At 36.4% G+C, this 24,729-nt stretch overlaps 1 protein-coding gene across 4 annotated transcripts in view; it reads right to left on the bottom strand.

The window, feature by feature from the left end:
* The window catches only part of LOC123864607 (filamin-A), a 95,159-nt gene that overhangs the window by 53,913 nt on the left and 16,517 nt on the right, over window positions 1–24,729 (bottom strand). For all 4 annotated transcript variants that reach the window (XM_045905189.1, XM_045905188.1, XM_045905186.1 and 1 more), the window contains exons 3-20: window positions 24,538–24,718; window positions 23,526–23,625; window positions 20,932–21,074; window positions 18,122–18,345; window positions 17,476–17,617; window positions 15,760–15,923; window positions 14,908–15,083; window positions 14,024–14,136; window positions 13,434–13,615; window positions 11,599–11,841; window positions 10,888–11,014; window positions 10,272–10,683; window positions 9,615–9,787; window positions 9,143–9,248; window positions 8,813–8,984; window positions 7,182–7,357; window positions 4,969–5,060; window positions 3,794–3,970 (exon numbers count right to left, since the gene is read on the bottom strand). In XM_045905189.1, the coding sequence (XP_045761145.1) occupies window positions 3,794–3,970; window positions 4,969–5,060; window positions 7,182–7,357; window positions 8,813–8,984; window positions 9,143–9,248; window positions 9,615–9,787; window positions 10,272–10,683; window positions 10,888–11,014; window positions 11,599–11,841; window positions 13,434–13,615; window positions 14,024–14,136; window positions 14,908–15,083; window positions 15,760–15,923; window positions 17,476–17,617; window positions 18,122–18,345; window positions 20,932–21,074; window positions 23,526–23,625; window positions 24,538–24,718 (3,103 nt within the window). The remainder of the gene's footprint in view (window positions 1–3,793; window positions 3,971–4,968; window positions 5,061–7,181; window positions 7,358–8,812; window positions 8,985–9,142; window positions 9,249–9,614; window positions 9,788–10,271; window positions 10,684–10,887; window positions 11,015–11,598; window positions 11,842–13,433; window positions 13,616–14,023; window positions 14,137–14,907; window positions 15,084–15,759; window positions 15,924–17,475; window positions 17,618–18,121; window positions 18,346–20,931; window positions 21,075–23,525; window positions 23,626–24,537; window positions 24,719–24,729) is intronic.

The following is a 24,729-nucleotide window of genomic DNA, read 5'->3' as shown; positions in this document are numbered from 1 at the left end:
GCTTAGACCTAATAAACATACTTACCTATATAAAAACTAGACAGTGGCCGGGACTTCGTCCGCGTAGATTTAGAAACTTTGGAAACTTCGTTTTTCCCTCATAAAAAGTAGCTTATTTCTTCTGGTTGCAAGCTATCCATTAAAATCGGTCCAACAAATGAACTGTGAAATGCTAGCAGACAAACAGACAGACAGACATACCTACTTTCGCATTTATAATATTGTATAGGTATAATGTATTCTAAGATATTTGTCGAGCATTTTTCAGTCATCTGTGAATGTCTTTGGGGAACTCTCCATTATTTTTGTGTTTCGCGCTCAAAAGAAAAATGTAACGCTTATGGAATCTACTCAGTTCTGACTGCCGTAGAGATTAGGCTGAAAAGCTGAAAAGCACATCCTACTTATATTATAAACGTGAAAGTTTGTATGTGTGGATGGATGTTTCTTAATCTTTCACGCAAAAACTACTGAACGGGTTTGGCTGTTTGGAATGGAGATAGATTACACTCTGGATTAACAAATAGGCTAAGTACTTTTTATCCAGGAAAATCAAAGAGTTCCCACGGGATTTTTGAAAACCTATATTCACGGGAATGAAGTCGTGGACATCATCTAGTATTTGATATGTAGGCCGTTTAAAAAATCATGATCAGCGTAGGTTCTTACGCATGGTCTTCGACTGCATAATATTTAGGCTAATTTAGCGGGTTTCGGAGAAATATATTAACCATTTACGAAAAAATTGCGCTAAAGTCGCTAATTTACGCATTTGAATGACCCCCAAGTGTATGGCAAGAACCTGAAAAGTTCTACATAGATTATCTAGTGTAAGAACATACTAAGTAGTTATCACACTAATATTATAAAGGCGAAAGTTTGTATGTGTGTGTGTGTGTGTGTGTGTGTGTATGTTTGTTACTCCTTCACGCAAAAACTACTGGACGGATTTGGTTGAAATTTGGAATAGAGATAGATAATATCCTGGATTAGCACATAGACTACTTTTTATCCCGGAAAATCAAAGAGTTCCCACGGGATTTCGAAAAGCCTAAATCGGCGCGAGCGAAGTCGCGGGCATCGGCTAGTAGTAAAATAAACAAAAAAATTATCGCCACTATCGTATCGTAACTAACATGCAATTATAGTTTATGTGTAGCAGTGTTAGCAAGTTTATGTGTAGTGTAATTTGTACAAACATTGTTGAGAGATAAAATTTACATAAAATAAAAGTAATTTTTCTAATTAGGTATTCTTGTAGTTTACAATAAGATTTTTTTTACTAGGATTGTAAACAACTCTACCTTATTCGTGTTACGATGCGCACTTGAGCAGTTATTTTTTTAAGCGAAATTATTTACCTATATCACTTTCTATTATTTTGACTGTCTGTCAATATATCCGTCTTTAGGGTGCAGGTAAAGGTATTTCTTCTGAGTAAAATGAAAATAATTTCGTTAGATGGAAACATGAGACTTACAGTGAAGACTTTGTAAAGAAAATACCTACTTCATGGCATCCAGCGTCTGGTTTCGCTTCTTTTCATTTATTTGTTCTAAATTAATTTTTGTAAAATAAATCTTCCAGTTGACATTTTGTACTCTAAGTCGTAACAGTACCTACTCACTTATAAACATCTGAAGTACTTAGATCAATCTAAATTAATTCTGAGAATATACTTCAGTTCCAATAATTGAGTTTAATTATTTTGCTTTGAAAAATGTGTATCACAGTCTTTAAAAAAAATTATATACGCAGAAAGCTCTTAAACATCATCAGCGAGATAATAAACGTAATTTCCTGTAAAATGAACCTTAGTCCTTAATTACTTTTTAAGTTCTTTAATAATAGTAAGTATACTTTTAATTAGTTAATATAAAAATTATGTTTTAATTGTTATAGAAAGTTTATATTGTGTAATTAGTTGTAACTTGTAACAGCGTTGTTTAATTGACAACTTTTTCTTTCTTGCTTTCTTTACTATAAACACAATTTGGAGCCATACCATTTCGCATGGACCTCCGAAGCAAGAACGAGGCTTTCATTTAGAATGCGTGCAACCGCGCCAAATTATACGCTTCGAAGTAACGTAACGAAATTACTTTCTTATGAAAGTTTTCTAAAACATTATGTCGAAAATTGCGTAGACATGCCTAAGATGTTTTGATAAGTGAAAACGTAGAAACATGCAAAGGTAATGTGTCTGATGGTGAACGCATACTACACCGCATGTATTTTTCCATACTGAAAATTCGTCATCATAAAAAGTTGGCCACATCGGGCGTATCGTACAAATTCTGAAGACGTCTTTAGCAGCTTGACGTTTATATTTTTTAGGCAACCTTTATAATTGCCGTTGGGTGGTGATGCCTTTCGAATCGTCATTGCTTTTTTTAAAAAAAAAACAGCGAGCAAACGAGCAGGCGGGTCACCCGATGCCAAGTGACTACCGCCGCCCATGAACATTTGCAGTACCAGAGGAACCGTCGATGCGTTGGCGGCCTTTCAGGAATTTTTTGCTGCGCCCCTTGAATAACCCCATGATATAATCTAGTTACTTTGCTGACTTTGTATTACTTTAGAGGATCTAAAGCCTTCTGCGGTCGTATGCGTAAAATAAAGTATACGGAGCGCACGTGCAAGCGCGCGGTGGGTTGTGTATCTATCAAGTGATCCCATAAGGGTTCCGTTTTTCCGTTTGAGATACGGAACTCTAAAAAGGAACCCTTATAGGATCACTTCGTCATCTGACTGTATGTCTGTCTATCTCCGTGTCTATCAAGACCTGTCAAGGGAATCAAATGGGATGAAGGAATCAAAGCCTATAGGGCACTCCTCGTTGATCTCGTAGCAATGTCATACAGCATAAAAACCTTCACCAATAAAAGTAGCGATATCTATTACAATTTGTTCTGTTTTACGGATTTTCTTGTCTTTCAATAGGTAGGTACCTATATCCTGTGATATCAAGAAAATAATAATACCGCTTGATGGAATTTTCGCAAAATTGTATTTTAGATGGGAAAATAAAAGAAATGTGAAACAACCGTTTCTTGAACGTTTAATTGAATTTGTGTTCACTGAACCAGGACTCGCCACAAGCCGAGAGGACAATTTTGGTTAAAAAGTAAAAACCTTACCTTCATTTTACTTTCACTTAGCGCTAACTATATTTTGACAAGATGTTTACACGGTTCAGATATTTTTATTATTTAAAGCGAGCTTAGTAAAAATATAATTGAGATTTCTTCCAGCTTCCCTTAAATATGGGAAAATAATATTTTGATAATATTTAGGTACCTATAGGTATGTAGGTACCTAGTGTACGCAATATGCTATAAATAGAAAAATATAATTACTTCATATTATAATATACACAATAAACACAGCCAGCGTCCTGAGCACCCTGCTTCGTTAAGGTGGTTTATCGATACTTAATATTATAAATGCGAAAGTGTGTCTGTCTATCTGCCTGTCTGCAACTGTTACACGGTCAATTCTTTAAACAGATTTTGACATTCGATACAGAGATAGCTTGCATCCCGGGGACGCACACATTCTACTTTTTATTCCGGAAAATCAATGAGTTCCCACGGGATTCCTAATCCCAAATCCACATATGTATGAAGCTGCGGACACCATTGTCTGGTACAGAGATAGCTTGCATCTCGGAGACGCGCAAAGGCGATTTTATGCGAGAAAATCAAAAAAAATCCTCGGGATTTTAAAAAACCTAAAACGCGGACGAAGTTTCGGGCATCATCTCGTAGTTAAAATAAACTGAAGCACTCACCGGCAACATGTTCATCGTTGAACGTGACTCGTACTGAGTGTGGTCGGACCACGCGTGGCGTGAATGCGGCTATGTATTTGTTCCCGCCGAGTGGTCGCACCGAACTGGCCACTAGTGTTCCATTCCCGCCAGAAACTTCCAGCTCCAACTGACCGGGCCCGGCTGAGCTCGCGTCCACTGCACAAATAAAACTTTCATTTGGAATTTCAAACTAAAATTTACGACCAAAAGTAAATATTATACCAGTCCGTATTTAACTGAGTGTTTAAAACCAACTAACACGCTGCGACTTCACTCGGTATTTTTAAATTCCTTTCGTAGGAGTCTACGTAGAGATAACCCAGTTTTCTGACAGCTTAGCTTAATATAATAAACCATCAATCACCCATATTATAAATGCGAAACTGTATTAGTTTGTTGGTTTGTTAGTATGTTAGTTTGTCCTTCGACAAAGACTCAACGGTGCAACCGATCGACGAGATTTTTGCATGGGTATATAGTTAAAGACATGGAGCTTACTTTTCATTCCGGAAAATCAGAGTTCCCACGGGGGTTCTAATAACTAAATCCACGCGAACGAAGGCACGGGCATACGAGTAGTTTAGCTTTTTTTCGTTGGGCACTGTGGTTATCTGTGCCCAACAAGCCTCTGTGATAGTAATTTCTTGCGAATATTACGAGTTTTCATTTAATTTTCCGTTTAAAATTTTGTGTTGAAGGTGTGTAGATAGATAGCCATTTACGGTGTATTGATTGATTTGTATGATCAGCTGTAACAGTGCTTTTATTCGTAAGCATGATATGTTATGTTGTTTTGTACCTTTCGGGTATACGCGTCTATGACAAGTCCACCTTGATTCTTTGTCTGAGGACAGAGTGGACTCGACGATAATATGTCAAATGTTAGGAATCAAAGAAAAATAGGCGATTCATAGGCTACCTAGCGTCAAATGTAGGAACATTTGACGCCTGCCAGTGACGTCAAAGCCTTGACGAATTTTTACAAGTTTCCTGTCGTGAACTGAGACACAGACGACAGCTAGCTGCTGTGTGAGATAAGTGGATAAAATCTGATACTTCTTCTTCGTCTAATTCTATTACAGCCACAAAACCTTCGCCTGCTTTAGGCCTTAGATAATAATTCTTATTTAAAGGTTCTATTTAAATCGACCCACCTATAAACTCGACAGGCTGGCCCACCACTCCTTTGTAAGTAGGTTTAATGATTATTCCTTTTGCACCTCTATTGTTATCCCTTTGAATTGGTCTGTAACAAATGAAATATTCATCAACAGAAATTATAAAGGTGGGGGAAAATAAGGCTGCATTCTGACAAAATTAAAATTGAGGACAAAAAGGCATCATACCTAAGTAGGAACCTAGCTATTATTCTAGCCTCTCAAAGCATTCCTACAAATGGGTAAATAAAACTGCAGTGTCTACTATCCTGCAATTTAAGAATATCTAATTGTCTTTTATTAAGTTCATTTGGTTATTTTCACGTTATGAAAACCCCAACAACATTTACAATTTCTATGCGATATGTCTATATTATATTTCTGTCCGTCTATTTATTTGACCAAGGCTCCGAAATTATCTTCGAAATAGCTGAACGAACTATGATGGCATATTGACAGGCAGGTTGAGTATATTTCATTAAAACAAAGTATTCCTACAACATAACACCACGCGGTCGAAGTTGCACTATAGGCTACTTTATATTTTGAAAAATAAAATAGTTCACACAGGATTTTTAAGATTTGACGAAAGATATAGAAATGGTTATGTATCGCGGAGACAAACATATCCCTTTTTATGCAGGAAGATCTAAGAACTCCCACGGGATTTTAAAAAACCTAAATCCACGCAAGTTGCGGGCAAAAGCTACTTAGTTGATAAACAAAATCAATTCAGTTCAATTCGTTACCGTTGACGAAACAATACCTGTTCAACGCAATTAGAAATCTTTGATTCAACGTTGAGTACATTGAAATCTGCATTCAATCTATTATTATAGAATCGAACTAAACGCAAACGATTTTCATCATCTGGACGAAGCTTAAACAAGCACCCTTAAGTTCAACGCTTTATCTGAAATGAGTCTTTATTCTGGGAAAGTGAGAAATACTTCTCGCGTTGATAAGATGTTTATTGGCCGAGTTGAAATAGGCAACGCGATATTTAAAGTTTATTTAAGAGCTAAACTTTTAACGAACGAACTTATCTATGGAAGTTTTTGACGGGTTGATCGAGAGTTGTTATACTAGTAAATTATAAGAAAACACCATAACTTGCATTCCAGGCAAGGACATAGGCTAGCTACTGTTTATACCGGAAAATCCGGGAATTAACAGGGGATTTTTAAAGGCCCTTCGGTTTCATATGGAGATGATAACTTGCACCCTAAAGACGAACATTTCCTTTTCTATCCTGAAAAATATTAGAGTTTCCACAAATATTTTTAAAACCTAAATCCACGCGAACAAAGTCGCGGATATTAGGTATCTAGTAAAAACATACAGTCAAATTGAGAACGTCCTTCTTTTTTTGAAGTCGGTTAAAAATAAACGTTATGTTTCGTTATAATAAACGACACACCAGACGATAGATTAAAATTCCATTAGTTTGATAAGTTGAATAGAAAGATAAGTAAATAACATCGATATAAAAGCAGACCAATGGAAGATATTAAGCCCCAACAGCAGGTTGGGATTGTAGAGAATTTATAACATCAAGATCGCGTTTCGTTGGAGAGCTTTATATTTTCTTTATAGACTACTTATTTTATTCCGGACCGCGGTTTCAATCTTGCATCAGTACCAATTTATTTGTAAAGACAACACAAATAACATTACGGTTAGATTGAAGAAAGTATCTATGTATTTTCTTTCGAAAGCTGAAATTTTTCCTACATACAAAATAGGTATATATACAACTTAAAAAAAAAAACCGGCCAAGTGCGAGTCGGACTCGCGCAACATAGAGTATTTTTTCGACATTTCGCTCGATAAATCAAAAACTCATAAAAATAAATAAAATTCTGTTTTAGAATGTACAGGTAGGTGTAAAGCCCTTTTATATGATACCCCACTTCGTATAGTTACCTTAATTTGAAAACAGAAACACATATTAATTTTTTTTTGTGATGTAACCACAAATTCACGGTTTTCCGATTTATTCCTTTACTTGTGCTATAAGACCTACCTACCTGCCAAATTTCATAATTCTAGGTCAACGGGAAGTACCCTATATGTTTTCTTGACAGACACGACGGACGGACGGACGGGCAGACGGACGGGCAGACAGACGGACAGACAGACAGACAACAAGGTGATCCTTTATGGGTTCCGTTTTTCCTTTTGAGGTACGGAACCGTAAAAGTAATTACCTGAAACGGGCGTGTGCAGCGTCCGTCTCAGTCAGGGCCCCCCCGGTAGGGTCGCGGGGGGGCCTATTGGATAAAAAAGACTGCTGTTGTTGTTGGTGCTTCTCCTCCACACTGCTGAAAGAGGAGTCTCGCACCACGTACGAACTTTCCCGCACTTCGCGTTTTGTGATTTCTTGCTGTGGACAATTGAAAAATATTAACCTTCAAATTCATAATCCATAATCATTCACAATCCAAATTCCATAATCCATACATTAGTATTAACTATATAAATGTGAATTGGCTGTCTCTCTGTCTGCTAGTTTATTACCGCTCATCGTTTAACCAATTTCGATGACAGAACTAGCTTGCATCCCGGGAAGGACCTGATTTGACCCGGAAAATCAAAGAGTTTCCACGGAAATTAAAAAAAACTAAATCCGCGTAAATGAAATCGCATGCGCTATCTTTTGGTATAGTGCGGCCATAGTTTGCATTCTGGAGACGGGCATAGGCTGCTTTTTATCCCAGATAATCAATGATTTCCCACGGAATTAAAAAACCTAAATCCACCACGTGGACCAAGATGGCGTCATCTACTCGAAATAAAAAGTGCGACAGCAGCGAAGCATGACGACAGCAGCGTGGCAGAACTTTACACTCATGTTTAGCTACTGAAACATGTACTATTTTGCATATAACCTCTGAACTGTAAAACTCGTTACACTGCAGTACAGAGCGGGTTCCAACGCAGTGTAAACCTTTATACGTTGCCGTTACACGTCGATGCTGTTGAGGCCTTAAATTATAATTTTTATTTGCAAACATGGAAAAAAATGTAAATTGGCTATTAATGGAAAAATTAAATCAATGCAGATATGCGTTATCATGGTTTTGATTTTTTTGCTTGATTGCAGCTGAAATCAGAAACTTAAGATCGATTTTGCGTTAACAGCACGCCAATTTACCCGGAACTGGGATAAGGTTGTGTACATGACGTTGCCGAGTAAACTAATTTATGTCTGACCGCATTTCCCTTTACATAAGACAACTTCATTAAAAAGCCGAGTTTACTCTCACGGATAGGTACAGTACAGGGTTTGTCGATCTACTAGTTATCCTACCTATGGCGTGTTGAGCGATTGGTCTCTCTGCTAGTTTAGTTACGATTTTTTACCGTTGGCCTATGTAAATATGACTGGTACCTACATAATATTATTAAGTACGTGAGTAATAAACGTTTACAATTACTAATGTATTACAGCTATTAAAGCTGTACTAAAAAAGTAGATGTAAATATTGGGAAACATTGGAACTAAATCAAACTCCAAAGGAGAATTGACCAAGAAGAAACTCTTGATCACAGCGTTCATGGTTGACAGTTGAAACGGTTAGTGTGTGGTCTCTACTCTCTATAATGCATCCATAGAAATCCGATGAGATGAAGAAACCAGAACCAGAATCCAGATTTCATACTATTAAAATGGAATACGCAATGTTACTAGGTTTCTACAACAGCTAACATAATCCCATCTCGTCTAGGTAAACGACGTTTACCTGTGGTTGCATTATTATCATTTACTACCGGAGTTACGTTATTACGTTTTTTAGTACATGAAACTTATTTCTAAGTAAAGTTAATATTTACTTACACGGCTTGTGTAAGTATCCGAGTCGTGTTCATCGACCAACCGGTCGAGGTGTTTGTTGAAGGAGTCGTGCGAGAAATCGCTAAACTTGTTCAACTTGTTCATTTGTGTGTTGCGTAGAGTTTCACGGTCCAGCGTACTTTGTCCCACGTAACGGTCACCAGACGATTCTAAACTGCAAAAATATATAGCATTTTCTGCAAAATGTATTTGCTGTCAAAGATTTTCATAATGCAATGAAAATAATTGTGACGATGCATTCCAAATCCAAAAACACTTTAAAATATTTCGATACAAATGTTTCGATATTTGAAATAGATAAGAACCGCTCACCTATTATTACCAAACATCTGTCTAGTCTTTTCGATTGAGTCCCAAGAATCGTTTTTTTGTTTATATCCACCAGGTTTTCCACCTGGATCGCCTGTATCTGCCATGCCTGTTAAAAATTAAATAAGAAAGTTAATTAGCGATAATAATAATCTATCTATTCTATAATATTATGAGGAGGGAAGATTTGCTTGTTTGTAATCGATGAAACTTTGAAACTATTAAACCGATTTTAATAGATCTTTCACCATTGGAAAGCTGCTTTATTAAGAAGTAATTCAAGCTACATTTCATAAGTATAAGTAATAATAAGACATCAGCTTGAAATGCTTGTCAAGCGAGCTAGAAGAAAAATCACTACCGAGTTGCTTTATCCGCGTGCATTGACTAAAATATGGTCCGTAATACATTAATATTTACTAGGTATATGCTACATACTATGCACAAGAGAAGTATGAGTTAAAAGATCACTTACTTGGACTTCCATATCGTTTGATGCGATCTGTTTCTAATGAAGATAATGGGCTACTTTGGTCAAGGTTGTCTTGGGACCCGCTATATGAACTGTACATTTTGTAGTTCGAGCGCTTTTCTACCACTCGCTTCGTCGTAGTTACGGGGCTATATCTATCGGTGGGACTGCTCACTCTGTTTCAAAAATTAAGTAAGTTAAAGAGATACATATGTATGACGGTTTAACAAACTTGTTTGTCGGAGTATGCCCGACTAGTATCGAAGACGTCCGGGCCGTCGTCTCGGGCCTCCTTAGCCCCGCGGACGGGCTTGAAACTAGTCAAGCATATTCCGACAAAGATATATAATATATATATGTGTGTATATTTATAGTTAAACTCACGATAGTTTAAACTCTGAAGTTTAAAATAAGTAGCTACAGCAAATAAGTAAAGAAACAATTCACGTTGTTTACTTTCAAGAGTACATTCGTTATATTTAGGTAGGTATTGAATCTCATATTTAGGTATATTGGCACCAGACTGGCACCTATTATTTTAGTAGGCTGGCAATTCCATAGAACGTGTTACGGATGCGTACAGCTTCGGACAATTAAAAACATCGGAAAAACACAATAGCTAACGAAGGCCGGTTTTCAAAATCAGACATATTCACGTACCGATTAATTGGACTAGCAGTCCTATTCAAAGGGCTGTCTTTTCTCGTTAATGGGCTTGTGCGCCCAATAGGACTTGTCGCTCTGTATGGGCTGCCCGCTCTGTATGGACTACTTGATCGACCGAAATCGAGTCTCGACCCGTTTCCCAGATGTTTTGATGTGATTGGACTTGCTGTTCTATTTCTAGGACTGTCATCGTATGTCGTATAATTTTCACGCTTGTTTATTCTCGAATTGGAAAATGAGTCCGTAACGTCGTAAGTCTTTTCTTTGATATCGGGTCCAAATGATGACTTGTAATAATCGTTTGAGTTCCGTCGCTCTTCGCGTCGATCTATTGAGCTCGTGTGCTTTGTGTTTGATTCGTATAAATTGTAGTTGTTGTGGGGACTTTCCGACCTCAATCTTGTGACTGAAAGCAAATCGATAAAGATGATTAAGTAATTAATTCAAAACAAAAACTTATATAGTGGATGAGTATATTTTATTCTTGCGGGAACCAATAAAACTATAAGAACTTTTTAGTCCAATGTTTAAGCGGCGTTCTAATTAGGTACCATGCTTCCAAGGTACCTACCTAAGCGCAAAAGCTAGTCATATATAAAGAAAGTATTACCTGGACTAGATATTCTTGCAAACGCAGGCGAGGGGCTCGAACTGTCGCGGGGTTTTTTGGAGCGTGACCCCACCCTGAACACGTGCGGCGACCCATGAACGTCATAACCGTTAAAATAAATGTACAGCTGTAAATTACGAGCAAATTAGTACAATTAAATGGGATTGTATTTAACGAGAAGGTTATATGGAGTACTTGACGGTACCTACGACGTTAACTTTCCGCGATAACTGTGTGGCAGTAAATGGTAAAAATAAAACTAATTACAGTTGAGTAATTAAAGTTTTAGTATCTCTATGTTGTGCTGTAACTGTCACTAAATAAGGCCGCTGCAGACGAGAATTTAGTTCGAAGGGGTTAACCATAATATGAAAGACAATTAAGAAGAAATAAAAAAAGGTCGAAATTTTCATGCGAGTCCATGAGTAGGTACTTCCAACTCTTTTAGCGAACATCGGGCGGTTTCATATTTTAGAACCAATTTCGCTTCTTGTCTGGGATTTTGGAAAATGTCTATGGCTAGGGGCTAAAATCCATCATCTGTTTGGTGCATGATGGTTTGCATCCAGGACACGGATATTTATGCTAATGTTTAGCAAGACGACCACGCAGACGAATTCGCGGGCATTATCTAGTTTATAATAAATGCTATAAAGTTATACAGGTAAAGTATTTTCATTACCTGCAAAGAAAGGAGTTGAAGACACTCACCCTATGCTTTCCTGGCGCTTTAGGCATAAACGTGGCCCGATATTTAGTTGACGACAATTTTTCTAAGGCGCACATAACACTTCTTTTATCGTGAACGATGTCCAACTGCAGGTCGCCTTTAACGCCACATCCACTTGTGTCCAGCTCGAAAGAGTGTGGTTTAAGGGGCTCAGCACCTTCCAGTGCTCCCTGACTGAGACGGACTCCAGCTGGGTCGAATACTTCGCAAGTAAATGGGCCACCCTAAAAGTATTGTCAATTTTAGTAATGTAGACCTTACCCATTTTGAGTCTTTTCCTAGTGAGGATCTAAGTTATACCTACATGTCAAATCTTAGATTTATAAAATAAGAATATAGATAAGCTGTTCCTTTGCTGATATGTCTGTTGGTTAGTTTATCCTTTAAAATGAATAGATTGTTGAGAAATAGTGCAAAATATAAAAAAAATATAAAGACAACGAAATGTAAAGCTTGGTATTTTGACAGTCGTATAGGTAGGTACATGTATGGTTGAGGTGAAATGGTTACGTGACCACATCTTAGGTAGAATTATCGACTCTAAGGTCTTGTTCACAAGGAAATTAAAAACCGTTGCGATAGCACCTGAGATCGACGATTTTATAGGACTGCAAGGAGTATTAGATTCAACCTCTATTTGAAAGTTCAAAATCTAACAGTGTTCGGAAAAATGCCAACGCAGTCTGAATAATTAATCTATTGTTAACAACTTTTTTCGTTCGAGTGCTTTTTCACGCACGTTAAAAAAACTCCCGTGCGAACATTATAGTTTACGTTTACCTTGTGCCAATCAGTCTAAAACAAAATATCATAAAAAACTTTAGCATCCTTCAAAGTAGGAAGGTTTAATGATCGAATTCAATACCACCATTGACGAGAATCATTTATCAAATTGGATGAACGTCGTCAATATCGCACATAGAGCAACCGTGAGATATTGCAACTTTGTTGGAACTACATCGAACTTAACGTATTAATCGTTATTGCAGAATGTTCAATGATGAACAGCTGAACTGAGCGCTAAGGATTCTACATAATATTCTGAAGCGGATTATGTACAGAGTTACAGATATTCGTAGTTAGTTTGACCATTTTTTTCATAGTTTATAGTATTAACGAATTATGGCATCATTAAGAATTAAATTATATTCTATACTTAGGTAAATATAAATATCTATGGCACCTCATTATGCGTAAAAATGCACCTCTTCCTAGTGTAGTGATTAAAAAGAGGTTAGCTTAAAAATAGTAAAGACTTTGAATTAAATAATACATTATACTACCTACTCATGTTTCATTACCTAAGGGTTGCGTCCATATATATGTATGCGTCACTAGATTATAATTTTATCGATAGAGTAAACCACTCCAAAGTTAATTTTTTCTTCTCTACTTACTAACTTACTTGTGCATCAGTCAGTTTAGGGCAATTTTATGTGACGTTGGGCGCTTAACTTGTAAAATATGCTATCTCTTTGCATATTTGCATTGCATATTTTTTTTTATTGCAGAAAAGGCTTGTGCTTGACGACAATCACGCTTTAAAGAGAGCAATGATGAGGTCTAAGTTGGAGCGCTCTTGCCTAAAAGATCCCTATTCACTCTTGCCTTGGACCTTAAAGGTACCTAAATTATAGGTGGCAGGAAACATGGACCCCAGAAGAGCGTTCCAAACTTTAGGCGTTCTTATCAGAAGCCTTGAGCAAAAACGTTTTATGCGAATACCACATAAGCCAAAGCTCACGATTTCTTGCTGTTCTGTGACAAACTTTCTTTCTTGTTATGTTGAAGCCAATGATCAAGATATTGTAGGTACCTGAATGTGCTCGCCTTTGTAAGTGATAGCGATTGTCCATACTCCAGCTTCGTCTGGTTGGAATGTGGCGCTCGAAGCTGTAGTGCCAGGTGCTGAAGGTGGGGGATGCCGAGGTTCTAATGGAACTGCTCGACCGCTGGGCGAGTGTGCAGTTACGTCTATATCTTCACGTCTTGGTGCACCTTTACAAAGTTAATTAGGATCTTTGATAATGATTTCAACCAAACATATTTTATTTTTGGCCGAATATTCCGAAATCCTTACGGCATAGAGAATAATAAAGAGGAATTATATTTTGCATGCATCAATGAAAGATCATGTATGGAGAATGGAGATTAATCATTTGTAAACGGCTCGACAGATCTAACTAATTTTTTGTTGTGACCAGGACATTATTAGAACAGGGTTTGTATGAAACAAAATCTTTAGAAAATCCAACGGAAAAGTCGGTGGATACTGGATTGTATGTATTTTTGTATAAAATCTCAATACACTCCTCATTTTCTTCATTAGTAGATAAATAATTGCACCCGCGCGAAGCTAGGGTGGGTTGCCAATTGTATAGGTACATATAAATAAATGATAGAAACCTGTGGCGCTGACTAGTACTTCGACGATACTTCCGGCTGCACACGGCGCCATACCCGGCGGCGGAACTGATACTAACCGAGGAAGAACTCTGAAGAAATATCTTCCGTCCACCCTAAAATAGTAAAACTTTTTATTTGATGCAGATAGCCCTAAAGTAGACCTATTTTTCTTTTATTTTACGTCAAAATAGCTAATATTTGACATATCGTCGATTCAGAATCAAACGGGGAGTTCCCTCACTCTGGTAATACCTACTCATTTCAAAAAGTTTTGATTTTCAAATCTCTTTTGCACGAGTTCCTACTAGACTTTTGACAATCATGGTATCTGCAACATGGGTACAGATTATCGCATATTATTTACAATGGTGTCATGGTCATAACGCTCGCATAATGGCAGCTAGGAGCAATATCGACAAACAAGTAATTACTGTTATTCCAGTTCAAGTTTAACAGTCTGTAACATCATTTAGCATTATCCAAGAGTATTGTGTACAAGTACCTGATGTCATCAGAAACGTAATAGCTGACGCATACCTTCGTTTGACTGGTGGCACATGTTCTGATAATATATATTAAGTTTTATTGTACAAATCGGATATAAGTCTACAAACCATATTTATGTATCAAAATAATTTTTTTTCTGACTATTGCCTGCCTATGCGTTCGCACATCGTTCCTCCGACTAAGTTCAAACTTTGTACAGTTGTTATCGGCACTTGTGTAAAGGATTTAAACAGTAAGTACCTACTATCAATGTAAAATAGATGACGCGCGAGTCGTAAAAGAGACATTGCAACGCACGGTAAAGATTAATAATAATAATTTATCAAATAATTTAGACATTATTTTGTAAATATTAAGAAGACCAAAATTTTTTTTACCTTATATCTTCAACGGTTAGAACGATCTCATGCATCCCAGCGTGCTCCGGTATAAATTCACCAGCACCTCTTGAGTCTAACTTTAATCTAGATTCCTGTTCTAAAGGATTAACTATTGATACTTTTACTTCAGACATCGACAATTCGTTCGATATGCTTTCTACTTTAATAAAAGTCTGAAAAGAAGAAAACAAGACATGGTAAAATAATACCCAAAGCTTTCAATCCGTTCGACATAAGCTTTTTTTTCGGGAAATTTTGTATGAAATGTTTTAGTTATTTTTCGTGAGTGATATCCACTATAAATACAAATGTCTGACGGCTGAACTCATGTGTTAGTTGGAGTATGCCCGATTAGTTTTGACTTGTCCGGGGTCCTTTTTAATGGGCCGCTGATCGCAACGGGGCTCTATACCGACCCCGATTGCGGACTAATCAGGCGTACTGCGTCTAATACGTGAGGTCAAGCATCAGATATTTATGTTTATGGTGTATAGTTATCAATCAATCAATCAATCAATCAATCAATTTATTTATTTGCTGATACAGGTATTACAGGTGTAATTATAAAAATAGTCCAGCTGTATCACGCCAAGCTGGCATGCAAATACATTAATTCAAAATAGTGAATAAACAAATTAAATTAAAAGTAAAATTTTCGTTTGTTTGAAATAAATGATGTTATACAATAAAAGGAATTTACAATTCTGAATACTTAATATTAAAAAAAAATAAAAAAATAAAAAAAAAATATTACAGGTCTTAAAAAATATTACAAGATTACATAATAAAACAAAAAAGTCATCTTAGATATTCATCAACACTATAAAAGGTATTCTTAGTTATACTTACTGGCTCCCCAACTCTTCCTGAAGTTGAGTCAAGAGCAACTCGTAACATGTCATGAACTGGCGGTCGAGGGGGAACATTTCGAAATTGTGCAGCCCATGCCATTACACCCAGATGTTCCACGTCGCTTTGACTCATATCCTTCGCTGATAGGACTGGCTGTACACCTGCAATGCGAGCAAAACCGTAATTCAGAGAACGATTTAATATCTCCTCATATAAACTAGATCAGTGAGGTTGTCTTAGTTTAAGAAGGAGTAGATAGTCAACTTAATAGCGTAGTCATTCTCAGAAGAGGACATAGTGATTAGCAAAAACAGCCACAGCAAACAATAAGTTTGTCCGTCGCACGAATTTTATTAATGAAAATAGTTTCATGAATTTACTCTGAAACTTTGTCAAAGCATTCTCAAACACGGATACTGAGAGAAATGTTTGTAAAGTAGCGTTATCTTTTAAAAGTAATTTGTATATCTCGTTTGAGGTTTTATTTGACTATCATGGTGCTAGTGCTCAATATTTTCTCAACATGCATCTAAGTCGAGCCTAACCATAGCCTACTACAGATAAAATCGAACGGCGCACTGAAGTGAGCGCAGGCAATGTTAGTGTCGGTGGTCCGATGTTGCGCTTTAAAATTTATAGGAACATAAATCCTACGACGTACGTAGTGTCTGTTTGGAATTGTGGAATATTAAGCTTGACCGCGGTTACCGTATGCAACACTGCCTGACTTTATATTTTGTAGAGCGCTCATAAAAATGTGGTAAGTACATTAAGGTAGCTAATAGGTACCTACCTATTGTTTTTAACCCCCGACCCAAAGAGAGGGGTGTTATTTTAAGTTTGACGTGTGTATCTGTGTATCTCTCTGTGGCATCTTAGCTCCTAAACTAATGAACCGATTTTAATTTAGTTTTTTTTTTGTTTAAAAGATTTTTTTTTTTTAATTTTTTTTTTTTATTTAAAATATTACAATAAAACTTAAAGCTAGCCTTATCTAATTACTATACAAATCATGCCCGCGTGGAATGGTGCCAAGAATACTATGAATTAAAATAAAATATTGAATAAAATATTAATTAAAATATTGAATACTAATTTAAAAGATGGCTTGATCGAGAGTGTTTTTAGCTATAATCCAAGAAAATCGGTTCAGCCGTTTGTAAGTCTTTTCTAGTTACTGTAACCTTCACTTGTCGGGGATGTTATAAATTTTTAATTTAACTTTTGTACATAATTAAAATGTTAATTTAATTTCATACTGGTAAAATTTAGGAGAAAAGTTTCATTTAAATATATTATTATTTGTTTATTAATTACAATTCACAGGCAACATTAGAAACATTGCCTGTAGATAGGTACCTATAATAGTTCAAATATCAAGACATTCCCAGGTGGACGGTTTACATTTAGATTATAATAATATCATGCTGCAGTGTGGGGGTTCCATAACATTTGTATTAAAATTTCGTTGCATATTCGGGAATACTGAAATTTCCCCGAAATGAAATTAATGCTTTGAAACTCATACTTAGTTTGAAATGTAGGAACTAGAAATTGTTTGAATATATCTAATCCAATATTTTAGATAGAAAGACAACATTCTAGCACTCCAACCTGGACTTCATCATTACTTTTTTTTAAGGATGATTGCAGCAAGCGCAAGCCTATCACGCAATAAAAAAAATCATTGTCATATGGTTGGTTGGTACGTACCTAGTTTTTTTCCTGCATCAATAGCGTACTGGCAGTTCTCTTCCCAGCGAGCAGGGTCTCGTCGCAATTTGCTTGGATGAGGTGCTGGTCCTCCCATGGACCGTACCAATTCATTGGCCACTCGGCCGTCATTCCAGTCCGTCTAAAACATATTGAACTAAGTAATTGAAGTATGCTTCATTTTTAGGGTTCCGTACCTCAAAAGGAAAACGGAAGCCTTATAGGATCACTTCGTTGTCTGTCTGTCCGTCGTGTCTATCAAAAAACCTATAGGGTACTTCCCGTTGAACTAGAATTATGAAATTTGGCAAGTAGGTCTTATAGCACAGATACAGGAATAAATCTGAAAACCGCGAATTTGTGGTTACATCATTTAAAAAAAAACTAAAACATGTTTCAATTTTCAAAGTAAGATAGCTAGCTATACCTGGATGGGTGGTGGATCATATTATGAAAGGGCTTTACCTGTACATTCTAAAACAGATTTCTATTTTTTTTTTTATGTATAATAGTTTTTGATTTATCGTGCAAAATATTGGAAAAATACCCGAGTACGGAACTCACTGCGCGAGTCTGACTCGCACTTGGCCAGTTTTTTATTATTATTCTAAGGATCTAATTGGAGTATTTACACATTTATTCTTACCGTAAAATTAGTGATAGGTCTCTCCAGACGAGAGTTGACCCAATCTAAGGTGGACTTGACACCCGTAGCGTCTGGTTTCATGAAATAGGAAAGGTAGGTCATACCAGACAATTCATCTAGCCAGGGCGATGCTAAATACTCTGGCTCTAGTACCATAGGCACGTCAAGCTCTCTGTGAGCCAGTTTCATAGCTCTTCGACAGTTTTCTATGGCTTCGTGACGATCTGAAAAAAAGTACCTATTATGTATATTACTTTGGATTTTAAAATCGAACCACATAAAGGTTGTTTTACGCTGGAGCAACATCATGCGACAAAGCTGCGTGCCTCATTTTGAAGTCCTAAGACATGCAGCAGATTTTATGCCGAGACAACATCGTGCTGGAGGATTATTCGTATATTAGGGTACAGACAAGGTACAGTACGACAGTCTGCTCACGTTTCTTGCGACATGTATATATTATATACTAATTAATCTATTACTAGAAACAAGTTTGTTTGTGGAAAGTAATCTCTGAAACTACAGAATCGATCTCGAAAATTCTTTCACCATTTATTTTCAAATAAATTAGAGATCCCTGCAAAAATTGTAACAAGCTACCCGTGCGAAACCGGGGCGAGTCGCTAGTTTTTAACAAAATTATTATGCTCCCTGTGGCATGCCACAATGTCGCACTAAGTATGTAAACTCTGACATAAATGGATGGTAAGGAGCTAGGTGCAGAGACAAAGTGATGACGACGCGTGACGGACGGAAGTTACGGTCCTTGAATTACATAGCCGTCCTTGAATTTATAAACCGTACGAATAGGTACGATTTGTAATTTAAGGAAGTGAATGAAAGATATCAACTGCTGCAACGCGGTACATAAGCTCGCTGTGCATTCAGAATGCCTTTATACAATTTTATTCTTTGTAATACAAGTCCTAGGAACCATGTTCAAGACGTGGTTTTCGTAGTGCCACGTTTTCTTGCATATATAGTATGTTTACGCCCGTATTGATATTTTGATTTTGGGCATTAAGTAGGTACTAAATAATGTTCATATAATTAATTAATGTAGGAGTGTAACTTGAATAATGAATTAGGCATGATCAAAGCGTAAAATAGAATAAGAAAGGCGTACAATAATAATGTAGCGGCAATATCGAAAAATAATCAATCTTCCTTTGACGGAAGGTTGAAAAGCATTTATGTAGGGAATAATTAATATAAAAGCGGTGAGGAATGAGTCCTTATCTAGGGATATAAATTCTGACGAAGCCTCTTTATCAGAAAATCCTTTTAAAAGAAATCCTTCAATCTTATAAATTAGAAAGACGTTTAATTAGGACGACGTCGTTCGGAATACAAACACTTCATTTTTCAATTTAGTCTTGTTTCTTGACAAAGGAAATTTAGAGTTATTGTTCTAGACCAGTCTTTCCCAACGTGGGCGATAACGCCCCCTTGTGGGCGCTGCAGGCCTAAAGGGGGGCGGTAAGAGACCCAGGAAAAAAAGGGGGCATCGTGTAGGGCTTTGGGGTCGATTTATAATTTCATCAATGGTTCAAAGTCATCACAAGTTCAAAAATGGATATCAAGAATTTTGGCTACAAAAACCGATCCCGCAATTGTACCCTGGATTGTGGTCAATTGTTCAACGATTTTTGATAGCATTCCCATCGTCATATTTGTGTGAACGTGGATCTAGTGCTGTGGCAACGCTGCTTACTAAAAAGAGAAATCGTTTGCGTGTTACCGAACGTGGCGACTTGCGGCTGTTTTTGAGTAAATTGGAACCTGATATCAACAAACTTATTGAACAGCATCAGATTCAACCTTCACATTAGTTTTTATATAACAATTGATTATGTTTGTTTTATTTTCAATAAAAGATACTCTGTCCGAATACTATAAAATTGCGTTTCAATAATCAGTTATAAGTACTTAGCGGTTTTCAAGTATGTTTAAAAAGGGGGGCGTTAAAAAATAATTTATTCTTAAAGTGGGCAGTAGACAAAAAAAGGTTGGGAACCCCTGTTCTAGACGGACCTTCTATAGCTCCATAGTAAATGTCTGGATTGATTGCATAAGGTCGCAAGTTGAAATATATAGATCGAGAAGAAGATTCGGAATAGACCTCATAAAATAGATTGTAATTAGAAAAATATTTGATTTATAGCGATCCGGTCCCCATCTTGAATTCAGACTCCTCACAACAGACAGCACTGGCGTACAAATAATATTGTTCTTTAACAACCTAGGGTACATGCCTATTTGTTTTGCTTATGGTTACGGATGGAGAATTTTAGAATAAGTAGATACTATTCCGTATAAAACAGATGGTTAAAACACTCGGCTGGATTATGAATACACAAAACACGTTTTTTTTTTTTTCAAAAAGGAAATTAAGTGGTGCGAATGCGAAAGTGTTTCTGTCTGTTACCCTTTTAAAGGCCCATTGGTTTTACCAATTTTGATGAAACTTAGTAGATAGCTTGCATCTTGGAGACGGACAAAGGCTACCTTTTATCCCGGAAAATAAAAGAAATCTACAAGGTTTTTTTAAAAAAAATTGAACCAGAAAGTTGTAACAATAAAGAGAACAAGAAAGCAAAAGTGGACAGGGAAGCACTATAACAGATGATAACACACTTAGCAGTGCGAGAGGTTGTAAAGAGAGTAGAATAGGTACAACAAAGATAGAAAGTATTCATGAAAAAAGCTTAATATATATTATTTTGCCCGTGGACGAAGTCGTGGGAATCATCTAGTTTGAATTGAATAGTAATTTATTTATTTAATGATGTTACTAGGTAGGTACTTACTAAGTTCCTTCCAATGTGGGAAAATGCCAGGCTTGCAGTAGTCAAGAAGTGCGGACAGTAAAACTCCACTATTCCAGTCCGTTGTAAGGTTTCCCACGCGGCACTCAGGCAGCGCAGCCTGAAGCCATGATAACATCAGTTTCCTGAAAAGAAAGACTGAAATGCACCAAGAATGCTACTCATTTATAGTAAAAAGATTTATAGCCATATTTGCAACACTTTAAACTTTAATGATGCTAATTTAATTGGAGGTTTATTAACCCCCGACCCAAAAAGAGGGGTGTTATAAGTTTGACGTGTGTATCTGTATATCTGTCTGTAACATCGTAGCTCCTAAACTAATGAACCGATTTTAATTTAGTTTTTTTGTTTGAAAGGTGGCTTGATCGAAAGTGTTCTTAGCTATAATTCGAGAAAATCGGTTCAGCCGTTTCAAAGTTATCAGCTCTTTTCTAGTTGCTGTAACCTTCACTTGTCGGGGGTGTTAAAAATTTTTAATTTACACTTGTTGACTCATTGTTTAGTTTAGATATATGAAATCTTTTTTCATTGACACGCTGCGAACGACTTTAGATTCTTGATGTTCCTTCTGATTTTCTCCTTTCAAAAATAAATCCCTTCAGAGGGAGAACTTTCTCTTTCAGAAATAATTATGGATATCGGTGAAGGAAAAGTCTACCTTACCTACACTACGAAGCTGAAAACGCTGACAGTATGAATGTATAGATACCTATCCACGCGACCGATATCAGAAAGATAGGTTTGGCTATTCAGTATCAACTTGGGCATATAAATCTATAACAACAAGTTACATGCTGCAAAAAATATTTTGCACACTGAACCATTCGCTATTTTTTGGTTCCCTCCACGACGTAAAGGACATCGACCCACTACGTGCTACTACTGCATCATATCAAAGTAAAAACAACGTTACAACATAGAATTTGTACGCCCGCTATCAGCGTTTTGCAATGGTGCAAAATATGTGATGAAAGTGAACGAATAAGGTATACCTATTAGGATGTAACGCAATAGGCGTGTCTGCGCGTCGTGTTAATTGCCTTGGTTCGCGTTTCACATTAATTAGCTATGGGAAAATTAATTATTTTTAAAATAATCTCATATTACTTTAAAAAATCTCACTTATTAGAATATCAAGGATGTTATGATCAATTAACTTTTTTTTTATCACAGTTGCATTCTGTCTCACATAACGTGTAAAAGGAAAACTATAATTATAATTAAACTCTCTTAAAAAAAAAACTATATATTTTATTAATATGTTTTCTTTGTCTTCGTATTTATATTGTTCAGACTACATTATGTATCGGTGTTTTCAGTGTTTGTTGTTTAAATACAGAGCATAATACACAATTCTTCAGTAAATCAATATACAGAAAACCCAAATCCTAGTACTCAAATAGTTCAGTTTTTCTGATAGACCCCAAAATATAAAAATGGTCTAACAATAATTTTCTAAGGAATATCTTTGAACTGTACTCGTACACGAAATAATTTTGTTATAATAGAAGCCGATTATATTAACTTGAAATAGAGTAGGCTAGTGTACCTACCTGCAATCTTTTTGTTTGTTTGCAAAACACTAATTGCAAAATATTTTTAATTACTTACCTACTTTTAATTTAGTTTCCGATCCAGTTACTCATAAATCTGTTTCTTTATAATAAAAAACTTAGCAAATAGAAAAGCTTTAATCATAGAGCTCTATACAGGCCGACGAGAAGTATAGGCACGATAATTGCAAATTTTTTATACCTTTTCAAAGCTGATTCGACTTTGAGTGTGATGATTTACATCTGCAATCACAGTGACTGTATGCTGGTAAGCGTGGGTTTACTAAATACTAGTCTATTATAATACAAGCTACCATCCTATCTGATAATTACGAAAGATAATGTAATTTTGAAACGGTAAAATGTCTAAAACAATTTTAAATTCATAGATAAGTTAACTTTTTACAGTCTGAGTGCTTTTTGACCTTGAACTTAACCTTCTACTTTTACTAAAACTGAGATCTATAAAGCATACTTTGACTTTGCTAAGACTAAAGTTTCAGTTAAAACGAGACAGATTTATGCCAGCGGTATAACGCTGTCTCATTTTAACAGTGTCTTAAGTCCAATCAAAATCTAAGTGCGCTAGATCTTAACTTAACTTAATTACTCAAATGGTTTTTGATATAAGTACAAATAGCGACCATACGAGCAAGCGGGTCACCTGATTTTAAGTGATTACCGCCACCCATAACATTTGCAGCACAAGAGGATCCGCCTATGTGTTGCTGGCTTTTGAGGAATTTCAGAAATTGGTTAAAATAAATGATGAAATCGAAAAAAAACATTCTGAATCTTGAAAAATATTAATTGATAACTACTGAGATTCTTACCGGTTATGCTTTCCGACTCTGTGGTGTTAAAATAAATAGGTCCTTATTTTAGATTTTATTTTTGTGTGTGTATGTTTGGTTGCTGATTTAAAAAAATACTGCATAAGATTTATTTGCTATTTCAAATAAAAATTGCAAATCTGCAGTAAAAGAAAACTTAACATTTGTAATTTTTTTCTGTTCTTACCTGGGCGGGAATTTGCTCTTGCCAATTTGATAACGGACGATGAGTGACCATATTAATCCAAGTATCAGTTTCAAATTTCCATTTACAATATCCACGTTACCTGAAAATAAATATTCAAAATAATATTTATGTAGATATTAGGTATTTACGAGAGATAGAATTCTCTCATGCAAAAACTTTTTATAGTAATAGTACGATTTAAATATTTTTAAACCCAATCCAATGCCAATTTAGGAAAACTGGTAGACTGTAAAAAATATAGGATAACAATGCATACAGTTATATATCTCATGTTTTGACAACTTTTTAATTGCCATCATATAGCGTCGTGAAAAAAGAACCCAGGTAATATACCCGTATTTTACCAGCCCTGATAATAATTATTTACAGACCTAAACCACAATTTGGCAGTCTCTCTGTGACATTCTCAATAACTTCCAGACAGACAGGTAGGTATGTAGTACTTAATATTCACACAAATTCAGCCAATAACACCAATTGCGAAAATCGCAACGTAGTTATCGCAACTTTGTTGCTAGACCTTATAAATTAGGAATTAGAGAGAACAAATTAAGATACAGTTAAAACGAAAATGATCTAACTCTATGAAGAAAGAATCTTAGGGCCAGCACAGATCAAGCGCGTGGAATGATGGCGGGTAGAGTCGCAGTGCGGCGAGTCTCGGTATAGTGCACGGTGAGAACAGGCTGGCCCCTCAGACAGCTTGTGCCTGAGGTTCAGATCTATAGAGCGCACTTTGACTTGGCTTAGAATTAAGACACTGTTAAAATGAGACAGCGTTATACCGCTGGCATAAATCTGTCTCGTTTCAACTGAAACTCAAGTCTAAGCAAAGTCAAAGTGCGCTCTATACATTTCAACCTTAGAGCGCGCCCGCTTGATTGAGCGCGTTCATTTTAATTAAATCTAACAATTTTAACCGTTTGTCAAAGTTAAAAAAGGGAGTTTAACTTAGTGCCACTCCACTTCGTTCGGCGTTACATTTTCTTACCGATATTAACAAGCTTAACACCATCATCCTCGATGGCTTGTAGTGCAGTGGTAACGTTTTCCAGCCTGTGGTGTTGGTTCGTGGGGTTGGAGCTCCATCCCTTTAGTCTGCGGCCCTGCAGTGCTTCCACCAAGGCGCATAATACCGTCCCATCTCGCAGATCCTCTACTAGATCCAATACCTAGAATCATG

Source organism: Maniola jurtina, chromosome 4 (assembly GCF_905333055.1).
Source record: "Maniola jurtina chromosome 4, ilManJurt1.1, whole genome shotgun sequence".
In the NCBI taxonomy this organism is placed as follows: domain Eukaryota; kingdom Metazoa; phylum Arthropoda; class Insecta; order Lepidoptera; family Nymphalidae; genus Maniola; species Maniola jurtina.
The sequence above is the reverse complement of the archived record's forward strand: the minus strand, read 5'-3'. Positions and strand labels throughout refer to the sequence as shown.